This window comes from Micropterus salmoides, unplaced genomic scaffold (assembly GCF_014851395.1).
Source record: "Micropterus salmoides isolate LMB-PRFRI ecotype aquatic unplaced genomic scaffold, ASM1485139v1 Ms_hic_scaffold_2, whole genome shotgun sequence".
Taxonomy (NCBI): domain Eukaryota; kingdom Metazoa; phylum Chordata; class Actinopteri; order Centrarchiformes; family Centrarchidae; genus Micropterus; species Micropterus salmoides.
The window spans coordinates 36,419,171-36,430,641 of NW_024041150.1; the positions used below are offsets into that span (position 1 = coordinate 36,419,171).

The following is an 11,471-nucleotide window of genomic DNA, read 5'->3' on the forward strand; positions in this document are numbered from 1 at the left end:
TTACAAATTAGGAGTTTCATTTTCATCAGAATATTTTGTCACCTTCGGCTCTGGTGTGCATTTCTCACTATTATAAGAATTTTTACAATGGAGAAAATTATGAAGATTAATCCATAATGAAAGTCTGATACAAAATAGTTCAATAGTTCAATTTTCAGTGCAGAACTTTTAATGGAGTATTTTCACTGTGTGGTATTAGAACTTTTAAGAAAACGCTCTGCACAATAAAAAAGTACAACATTAATGAGGATTTCAAGATGTTGTTATTCGTTACTCTTTTTGTCTCTGTTGAGGTGGTAAAATAATCTTCAGTTATTTCTGAATGGAACCAGACAGCGGGGGAAAGTGAGCAGGATGTTAGTGTTGGAATGCGGCCCGCCGTGCGTCGCCACGGTGACGGCGAAAGCTGAACTGCAGGTCAGCGGTGAAAAGTTTGAAAACAAAGTTTGTGTTATCTGCGGTGAGTTTTTTACCTTTTTACTGTTTTATAAACACAGGTTTGTTACTACAGGTTTACTTTAAAATATAAGGTTTGTTAAATTAAGTGTAGACAGTGAGGTTTTACAGTTATGATGTTAGTTAACTTAATGAAACATAGACTGCATGAGCTTTAGCCCAACTTTATATTTATGGGCCTCTGTTAAGCCCCGTGGATCCAGTATTGGGCCAGGAATATAAGATGTTTAGTAGAGGATGTTATCCCTAATTTGAAAAATAATGTATTAATCTAAGCCTAACAAAACAGTCCCAACTCAATGTTGATTAGTTGTCATGACAATCCACAGCAGGCTAGGCCCTCTAACCCAGGCTATCTCAAAAGTTAGGCTAGCAAAAAGTATTTTAACAGTGGTTTGACAAAACACTTCCCACTCAAGGTCCACTTACTGGTATTTTCCTTAGCTTTCCGCCATAATCACACAGTCAATTTAATTAAATTAGGGTTTATTGGCATGGGTTTAGTTTAAACATGCTGCCAAAGCATAGTCACATATAAACAATAAAATATAAATAATAAAGAATAAAGTGATATTTGAAAAAAGAAGAAAAAACTAAAAACAAAATATATCTTACATTGATAATTGTTACGGGGTGTGGTGTGTGGACAGAGAGGACCCAAATGCAGCACTCAGAAGGAAGGAGGTTTATTGGAGGAAAAAGGGTGAGAGGGACTGGAGGGAGAGGAGGACGTCGGGGAAGTACAGGCACGGGGAACCAAGGAGACAGGAGGCCAGAGAGCAGGGGAACACAGGGGCCGAGGAGGCGTGGAGGGGCGGGGGAACAGGGAGGACGCCGTGAGGGAAGTCCAAAGAGGAGTGGGCCAGTGGGTGAGCCCAGCCGAACGGAGGACGAGGGTGAGTGTACCTGGGAGGAAAACAGACAAAGGGACAAGGTTAGGGAAGACAGCAACAAGGTACAGGGTAAACGTGAAAAAACAAGAAACATGAAAGCCTGAACGTGGGGATGGCACCGGGTATGGAGCAACGACGATCAAGCAAGGATGGTGTGGAGAACCGGGGTTGAAATACAGGCTGGGATGAGGTTGATTACTGGCAGGTGTGGCAGGCTGACGAGGTGGATGATGGGTTGCAGGTGCAGGTAGTTGGCTGGGCTCAGGAGCAGAGGGAGAGAGAGCACACGGGGGAGAAAACACAGAGAGGCGGGCAGAGAACAGGAAACCAAGGAAAAAGAGAAAACTGATAAAAAGGAGGAAAAACCAGGACACTCACCGTCAGCCGGGCTGCCACCACAACAGATAATAGCCTATGTCTTGCTGTTTGACATGCAGTATCAAATTCTCCAGCCAAAGAAATTATTAAGATAACAAACTGTAAAAATAAAATCACAGTCTTTATTAATGGATGTAGTTTGCTCAGATGATAGATATAATTTAACAGTTATAATTTAGCAGCCAGCAACCACAGACTGTAACAGAACAGTAGTTATTCTTTGAAATTAATAGAGTTGTTTGTAGCCCATCGTTTGCTGTTACATTTACTTTTATTTTATCTTATCTACCAGGACACTTTGATCATTCTACTGGAGCAGAAGGTGGGTTTGAGCAGCAAACAGTAGGACACAGCAATGAAAGACATATTCATATTACAAAAATACCATCTGTAACAGTGTTGTAAAGTGATATGAGGAGGTTTAAAATGAATTACTGTATGAGATCATGAAGACAAGATTATTAGATTAGAGTCGTTGTGTCTGTCCTGCTGACATCTCTCTTCTTCATTTTGACTGACAGGTGAAGATGAACGGGGTGGTAACACAGCGGCACATGGGGCCTTTTCTACCAGAAATTACTGCCCACAGCAACAAACAGAGGCGAAGTACTCAGTACAGGTAGAGTACAACTGCAGTACTCAGAATATGAGTGTTTCAAAACAAATAACGTGTTTATTTATTTGTTTTGGTGATGAGGAAGATTATTCTACTGATGAGTGAGTACAAAAAAAACTAAACGTGTGGGTGTGTGTCTGTGGTCAGCAGGATGAAGCAGAAGAAGGGGTCTCTCCAAACCGGATCACTATCAGACTCTCAGATCCTCTCCAAGACAGAGATTGCACTGTGAGTTCACCAGTTGGATTTTGGTGGCACATCAGATTTATTTTTCAACAAGAATTTATTGATTCTTTTGGTTTTCTTGTGTATTATTCTCCTACAGTTTGTCTCCATATTGCATTGTGTGTCCACAACACACTCAAACATCTAGACACCCGCTGTTCCACAGGCAGGATGCTAGCACTAAGTGATTGTCAGTTCTATGAATCAGGAGGATTTACCTCCACTGAGGTGACAGTAACAGATGTATGAGGTCTTTAATTCCTTTAACTACTGGCAGTCAAACTAAATGTAATTTGCCAGTAACGACCTGTGGATGTGACAGGGTGGTCCACTGGCTTTTTACTCTTGTTGGTTTTGACGACAAGTGAGAATGATAAAATTAGTGACCCCGTGTACTCTACGTGTGTACCTTTTTGTTGTTATTTTTATTTAGGCCTGTGCTGTACTTTGCTGTATTAATTATTCATTTACTGCTGCTAATCAGCCAAATTACTGTTCTGGTCTACTTTAAAGCTTTACTCTACTATGAAAATGTCCATGAATATGTAGAGTATTTGTATCAATAGATAGTACTCTCATCTTTTCAAAACTGCCTTGTAAGAGTAATTTAGGTGCTCCCTTTCTTCAAACAATATAATACATTTAAAACACTTTTATGTTGGTCTAAATGATCAAAATAGTAAATTGGTTTTCATTTAGGCAGCATGCCTGGGTGTTTAAGGGTTCAAGTACTTTATTTTGATTCGGTTTTCCAACACAATTTTAGTGGGAATGGTCATTTTTGCATTTAATTTTCACTTGAAAAATATAAAAATGATGATGATGTGATTTTTTTTCTGGGGTCTACACCAAACAAGCGTGTTCCCTTACGTCCGGAGAACATGATTTATACGCCAGGACGTCGCACCACAAATGCTTTATTTATAGGCTACTGGTATGTTGTGACAAGTTACAGCTTCTGCGATTTTGATATTCTACTTTTATTTACTTCGATCAATAGTTCAGCCCTGATTCAGTTTGAAACTGGACACAGGGTAACTACTTACTGAGCAGGAAACATTTACACCCTGACTGCCGCAGTAAGCTCACTAAAAAGAAAGGTTAGTCCGCTCTCTGCTGCTAAAAAGTAATAACTTACTGAGCACAGAGATCAAGTTTCACATAGTGTCCTGTGTTTATTCCACACCGGAGCTCTGCTGTTCATCCAACATTCCTGTGTAACGTCTTGATCTTCCCCCCATGCTCCTTTAATGTCTCCTGTTCTCACATCTGTCCAGGTTCAGAAGCAGTCGAAAGCAGAACATCTGTGTGGAGATGCTTCAAGAAGGCTATCACAGGTATCTCCCTCTGCTGTCATTGTTTCAGTGATCATCAAGTAGTGTCGGATTACTTTTGAGGAGTTACAAATAATACTTGATGAACCTGTTGGCACATTAATTTCTATTTGTTTATTTATTTATGTATTCACCCGTTTACACACATTCATACATTGATGGCAGAGGCTATGGTGCCAACTGCTCATCAGAACTGACATTCACACACCGCCATCAGGAGCAATTTGGGGTTCAGTATTTTGCCCAAGCCGGGGGATTGAACGATCTTCAAATTAGCGGGCAACCTGCTCTATCTCCTGATAGCCACAGCTGCCACTACAATTTGCTCTCTTCATTCTTCTTTCCGAAACATTGCTATAAAGATCTCTCTCCTGTCTCTCTCTGAGGTCGTTCTCTGAGCTGTTCGGACTGCTGAGCTCTGATCAGGATCGGAGGATTGCGGCTGAACCAGGTTCAGCTGTCAGGCTTCAGACTCCGCTGGACGAACAATGGGATAAACTGGAGACAATGAGACTGCACCTGTGCCAGGCCGAGCAGGCTGAAAGGATCGGTACACGCACACAAAATTTGTATGCAGAAAATAAGACATAAACACTCACACACTATGTGTGCGAACTGACTGAAATATGTCACTTTTCACTTAAATACATGCTGCCTGGTGTAAATAATGTGTGCTGAACAAAATCCCATCGCTCCTGATAAGGTTTAAATTAGTGGTCAGATTGGTGGATATGTACATCAGTGATGTTAACTGTAAATGTCAGGATTTTCTAAATGGAGTTTTGTTGTTCAAGATAGAATGATGCAGCATTGGGGCTACAGGATTCTCCTGTACAGTGTTTTATGTGTGTGTGTGTGTGTGTGTGTGTGTGTGTGTGTGTGTGTGTGTGTGTGTGCGTGCGTGCAGGTTCCTGGTCGGTGGTGTGTGAACAGCGTCTGGTTTTGGGTCAGTACTTCTCGGCTCCGGAGGACCTCTGGCTCAGTTTTCATTTCTACCACAGCTGTGTAGACAGAAAGCAAGGAGGCTGTTCGAGACCAGCAACAGAGGCCCGGGCATGCATGGCTGAGCTCTACCTGCAACAAGGTGGACAGTGTTCACACTAACACACACACACACACACACACACAAATATAAACATAGGTGACAAATAAAGTAAGTAATCACCAACATAGAGTTTGTTGATGAGGTGTTTTTTCACCACAACAGCTTCAGTGATCCTTTCGTAGATTTCGTAGAAGTCTCTGGATCTCTTCTGGAGGGATGAACACAGAAATATATAACAGTAGCATAAATACAAACTCACATTAATATGAACGGTGAAATAAAATTCAGTGAATCTAAATCGGACTGTTTCATGTCCCCTCTGTGGCCCCTCGGTCCTGCAGGTGAGCTGGAGCAGGCGAGGCAACAGGCAGAGCAGTGCATCAAGCAGGCAGAAGACGGCGGCTGGATAGACTCAGCCGGTCGGCCCCTGAGGCTCCTGGCCCGCCAAGCACTGTGGAGGATTTACAGCCGGCTGGCCGACGCTTCGCTGGATGCCAAAGACTACAACGAGGCCCTGAAGCTGCTCCACAAGGGCTACAGCACGGCTGCTGAGTGTAGGTAGACACTGTCTGTATCTGTGTGTCTGAAAATACACTGAATGCATACAAGATTTGGAAAGTAGGAGGCGCTGTGTGTGAAAGAGAGACAGACAGAGATCCATAAAATCTTTAATCAGTAAGTTTTTAAATAGTTTATTCATCTTAAGAAGTACAAGAATTTTCTCAACCCAGAAAGGGGCATGTTATCCTTCAGTTTATCATAACAGGACTAAGAGTCCATGGCCATGCTAGATGCACTGCAAGGGAGCTGATGAGAAACAACCTTTCATTTCAATCTGCGTATACCAAGGGGAAATGACAATAAAGCATGCTAACAGGATCACAATGTCAATGCTAACATGCTGATATAAGCAGATGTAATGTTTACTATGTTCAACAGTAGTTGAGTGTGTTAGCATGCTAACGTTTGCTAATTAGCACTAAACACAAAGGTTTATTAACTGATATAAAACAAAGTACAAATTAACATTTAACTATATGAAATGTTAAAGGGATTATCACTCAACCTAATTTTATGGAAATCCACCAAATAGTTGCGAGAATTTTTAGTCTGGACCAAAGTGATGGGCCGACCGTTGAACACTGCCATTCCTAAAAATATAAAATCAACAAAATCTAAGATCCATGGATTCTGCTGGACGATATATAATATGGCATGTGAATACAGGTACGAGATGTTGCTTTGACCAACCCATTGTTAGAGTACATGTAATGTATGGTGGCAATAGAGCAGGAGAGCTGTGAAGTCACTGATGTCTGTTTCAGCTGAAGACAAACAGATCGAAGGGGAGGCCTCCTATCGACTGGGACTGACCTATCAGAATGCAGGACACCATGACACAGCCAAACAGGTGTGTGTGTGTGTGTGTGTGTGTGTAAAGCTTTTGTATAAATGCCATGAAATCCCTTAAAAAGACCAAAGTCAACAATGCATTGGTTCGTCTCTCAAAACGTTTTGACTTCCTGTCTGTGGTACTCAGCTTGAAGCTCATTGATCCCTACTAGAAATGTAGATCTTTCAAAACAGCTAATATCTAGTTTCATTTAAAAAAGGTTCACTAGTTTCTTAATACAGTTGCTCACGTTCATTTTTATCAATCAAACATGAGGAAATAGTGCATTTGTTGGGGAGTATTAATCCAAAGTTGGTGCTCTGGTGAGTATTTGGAGCAGAAGGATGATTTATGCGGGATTGAGTCCAAATAAACTCATGCATTTATTGTCGATTTTGGTCTTTCATGGGATTTGTTGACAAAAAAATATAGAATATCACCACTGGACCCTTTAAGAGCTATAATACTGTGTCTCACTCGGTGATACAATTGTGCATGTGTCTGTGCACGTTTGTGTTTCCAGTTTTTCAACACTTGCATTCAGATATACGGCACACTGCAGGATGAAGACAAACTGGGAAGGTCCTACATGGATATGGCCAAGTCTTTAGAGAGGTAGACACACACACACACACACACACACACACACACACACATTATATCTTCAACTTCATACATCACATCTGTGTCCTTTGTGTGTAAGGTTATTAAGATCTGGGTCTGCATAAGTTTCAACATCCATGAATCTGTCAAAGCCTGTTTGCTAAACACATGTTTATATTGTGTGTGTGTCTGTGTGTGTGTGTGTGTGTGTGCGCGCGCGTGCGTGTGTGTGTGTGTGTGTGTCAGTGAGGGAAACATAGATGAGACAGTCCAGTGTCTGAACAAGTTAGCTGACATTTCCCGTAACAACGGACTGCAGAACAACCTGGTGGACGCCTACCTGTATCTGGGAAATATCTACTATACGATGGTGACACACGCACACACATATCCCAATTAGCATGATGATTCCCTCCTTTTTTGACAATTACTGATTATCAAATCACCTATGCAGATTTGATTAGAATTATTGAGTGACAAACTTCACAAGACATCCTGTAGAAATTATTACAAATGTAACATCCCAAATACAAAATTGTTCTTGGGTTTTTGGTTTTATTTTTTTTACCAAGCTCTCTCTCTCTCTCTGTGTTTGTAGGGTCAGTATGAGAGAGCTTGTGAGTACTTCCTGCAGGGTTATGAAGTTGCCTGCGACCTGGAGGATGTGGCTCTGCTGCAGAAAGCACAGGTAAATAATGTTTCTGCAATTGTTGTGGGGCTTTGTGTAACATATTTTAAATAATTCAAGAGTGGAGAGAAGTACAGAGCTCATTAAACCTGGATACAATGCACTGAACAACAGTTGAAGAGGAATAAAAGAAGGCCAACCTCACCCTTTTTCACTGAAGACGTTTTAACACCTTCATTCCTGCACTTTTCACAGTAAGAACAGGTGTAAATAATTAAATGAAGGACGTCTGACTGGATGACTTGCTGGGACACTTGATTAAATTGTTATCAGTAAAACAGCATATTCCTTCAATTTCAGAACGTGACATTAGTATAATGAACAGTGACAGAAAGAAACTACACTCATCTTCCATGTCAGAGTTTATCCAACATCTCCCACCCAACAACCTTCACATGCTGCTTTGTCTGTCTGTGGCTCTGTCAGGTGTTGGTGGCCAGTGCTCGCGCTCACTCCCTCATCAGGAAATACAGCGCTGACGTGGTGTCGGCCACGCCTACCGCCGTGCGCCGCCTCTTGGCCTGGAAAGAGACCAGAGGACGTCAGGAAATCAGCACAGACTCAACAGATAATACTGCTGCTGTCTGGTACTAACTCATCACCAGTTAATGATAATGGTGGATACAGATGCTCTATAAAAAGGAAAGCTTGGTGTAGGAATGTAGGGAAACACACCTTCAGCCTTTCATGCATTGTTAGCATCGACTGGCATTTTACAATAAATAAACAGAAAAAGTAGTACATAACTTCCTGACATTTCTGTTTCAACATTTACACGCTGCAGACAGAACAAACAAATCCAACTCTGTTTAATAATCTGTTTAAACACTTTTCAACTGCTGGCTTTTCCTGCGTCACCATGAGTTGGTGTTGAGTGAAATGTCTCAACAACTATTGGATGGATTCCCCCAGAGGATGAATTGCAAAAACTTTGCTGATTCTCTGACTTTCATCTAGTGCCATCATCAGGACAAATGTTTAATTTGTCCAAGACTATGGTTTATGACCAAAATACTTATCAGTCACCATCAGTATCAGCTGTACCTGTGCTAATTAGAAAATGTTAGCAGTGAACTTTGTTGATGTTAGCATTTAGCTCTGTTTGTTACCATTAAGTTAAAGGGTGACAGGAAATATTGGGGGGTGGGGCAATGCAGCAAAGGTCTCCAGCGACACTCGAACCAGGGACATGGTGATTACATGGTCAGCGGTGAAAACCTTTTGGCCCCCAAGACAGCCTGTGAACATTTTGCCAGCGGCTACTTGACAACTTGGAAGTGTGACATGTCAGACTTTCTCCTAGGCGCATGAAGGCAGCATAATAGTTACCACAGCTGCAAAAAACAAACATGATGTAATGGTGGAAATTGCAGATTCCCTAATCAGCTGTCTGGTTTGAGCGTGCTCTGTCCTGTTTGTGGCAATTAGCAAATAAACAGACAGTAAACAAACATAATCATCTCATTAGAACTCTGCATGTTTCTAATCATGTGGACAGCAGAGGAGGCGGTTAGTCCTTTCTGTACATCAGAGGTTTCTGAGCAGAGGAAATAACGAAGAGGAGGAGGATGAAGGGCAAAATGTCACCAAATACAAAACCCTCCATCTCAGCCAGAAAAGGCCGTGATGCTGAACTTGAATAGTTTGTTACTCTAGAAGTCTTTGTAGATGCTAAGCTTGAAACAGAGGCCAGTTTGATAGTTTGTAGAGAAATTCTGAATAGTTATTTGAATGCTATCTAAATTTGTTATACAATATTTTTTCAGAAAAGCATCTGTCATATTTTTTTCACATTTAAATTTTTAATTTGTGAACAGTTTTATATTGTTTATAGGCAGTGATTATTTACTGTTTTACAGAATAAAAATGTTTTTGAATAAAATATCTCTGATGTTGTTATTGGTTGTATTTAAAACTGCTGTTTGTAATTAAAAAATAATACGCCAATAATTGTTAAAATTCTTTTGATTTACACTATTATTATTATTGTTATTTATATATATAACTAATTCAACTTGTTCAACACTTGTTCAACTTGTTATTATTTTTATAAACAGACCCAATTGTATTTTGGTTTAACTCATTATCATAAGTTATTGGTAATAATCAGTCTTGTACCTAATATTTTATTTAATTATTAACTCCTCCTTTGTTTAGTATTTTTATTTATTACCAACCCTATTTAATTTCTATCTCAACTATCACTGTGGCTATCTACTTGATATAAACTTTTTTTCAATTTACATTTTTATTTATTGTTATATAGTTTTTTATTATGATTATGGTTTGCTAACTTTTTCATATTTCATTAATATTTGACATTTAAAAAAAAAAATTGTATTTTACAAAACTTTATTTACTAGTTAAAGTTTGTTTACAGAATTAAGATAATTGTAAAAATATATATATATAGCAGTATTTAGTTATCATTAAATAGTTTGAAAATTGCTAAAATTACTTTATATATTTATGATTTTATTATTTCTCTTTTAAAACATACTTTTAAAACATGGTATGTCTTTACATGACCTGTGCTATATAATGCAATACTTTATTCATTTATGTCATACTTGTACTGGATAAGTTACTTTTACCTGTAACCATAGACGGTGTATAAGAAGCCTGTAACACGGTAATTTAAAAAAGCAACAAAAAACAACATGCGATTCTCTTTCAGTCTTTACGGTCTTTCTGTGTCCCACGTGTCCGGAAGAGGCTCCGCTTGCTGTGCTTCTGTTTTCTGACAGAAACACCTCCAGAGAAGAAGCTGAAGAGTTGTTACGACTTCTGTTCCGGGTGGCTGTGACAGACGGGGGCCGGCGGGGTGATCCGGTGAACCCCGGGGCTGAAACATGGGCCTCTTGTCGAGGATACGGAAGGAGTGGTTCATCATCGGGATAGTGCTGGTCATCTTATCGGCCAAACTGCAACCCAGCGTCGGTGTCAGAGGAGGTGAGTGAATCGGAGTCACTTTACCTCCAGCTCTTAACCTCCAGTAAAGTTCACTACAGTCTTTGAAAATAATACTGTCTGTAAATACAACTGTCTTACAAACAGTGTTGTATTAACTAACAGGTGGCTGCTTGTGGCACGTTGGTGGCAGACTATTGTTGGTTTATTGGTCACACATGATCTCGTAGAGAATAATTTTACATGTAATTAACCGTCAGGAGTCACTGGAGAAATCAGCATCGGAGTTTTTCACCAGCCAGCATTTTAATTTTAATGAACTGCCAACTTTTAAACTTGGGTTAACTATTTCGCGTCGCGTCAAACTGTAGGAATAACAAGAATATTATTGCACAATGTTAAATTTCTATTTAAATACGTTTCACTTCGTGTACATGATATACGCCGATATAAAGGTGGTATGTTATTGATAATGTTAACATTAAAATGTAAAGTATAATAAATGGGTATATTTGTTAAAACGGATGGTTACTGTAAATGTCGCGGTTTTCTGCATGGAGTTTCGTTTGTCAGGTTAGAACAGCAGTGCGGGTAGAAGGCGCTCTCTCATAGTGCCTCCTCTGTGTGTGGCGGCTTCCTCGTTACCTGGCACGGCAGTGACACGTTGCATTACCAGAAGTAATGAAAACACACACACACCTCGGTTGTCACTCACCGCTCCATTGGGTTCTTGTCATTTGCTTACGTATCTTTTTATTAGGCTACTCTCTGTGGATTTTGTCAGGTGTGCGTTCAGGAAACCTGGTTTAATTAACTGACACTGAGCTCTGAGTTGATGAATCCTGAAATGGAAAACTCCGGAACACCTGATCGCGGCCAGAGATCCGATACTAGATTGGCTGTGGCAACAGGTAAATACAAGCCACAGCC

The 11,471-nt window shown here is 40.2% G+C and overlaps 1 protein-coding gene across 4 annotated transcripts; it reads left to right on the plus strand.

The window, feature by feature from the left end:
* Positions 1-441: 441 nt before the first annotated feature.
* LOC119913230 (tetratricopeptide repeat protein 29-like) lies at positions 442-9,461 on the plus strand. Of its 4 annotated transcripts, none has more exons than XM_038732605.1 (13): positions 442-460; positions 2,020-2,049; positions 2,249-2,346; positions 2,491-2,571; positions 3,846-3,905; positions 4,289-4,452; positions 4,810-4,986; positions 5,289-5,501; positions 6,273-6,358; positions 6,864-6,955; positions 7,190-7,313; positions 7,542-7,631; positions 8,058-8,377. In XM_038732605.1, the coding sequence occupies exons 3-13, from the start codon at positions 2,255-2,257 to the stop codon at positions 8,223-8,225; spliced, it is 1,347 nt and encodes a 448-aa protein (XP_038588533.1). In that variant the 5' UTR covers positions 442-460; positions 2,020-2,049; positions 2,249-2,254; the 3' UTR covers positions 8,226-8,377. The 4 variants fall into 4 exon arrangements, with proteins under 4 accessions (XP_038588533.1, XP_038588532.1, XP_038588535.1 ...); XM_038732604.1 differs by lacking the exon at positions 442-460 and adding an exon at positions 9,130-9,461 and having other exon boundaries at positions 1,742-2,049; positions 8,058-8,236; XM_038732606.1 differs by lacking the exon at positions 442-460 and adding an exon at positions 1,749-1,828.
* Positions 9,462-11,471: the final 2,010 nt, after the last annotated feature.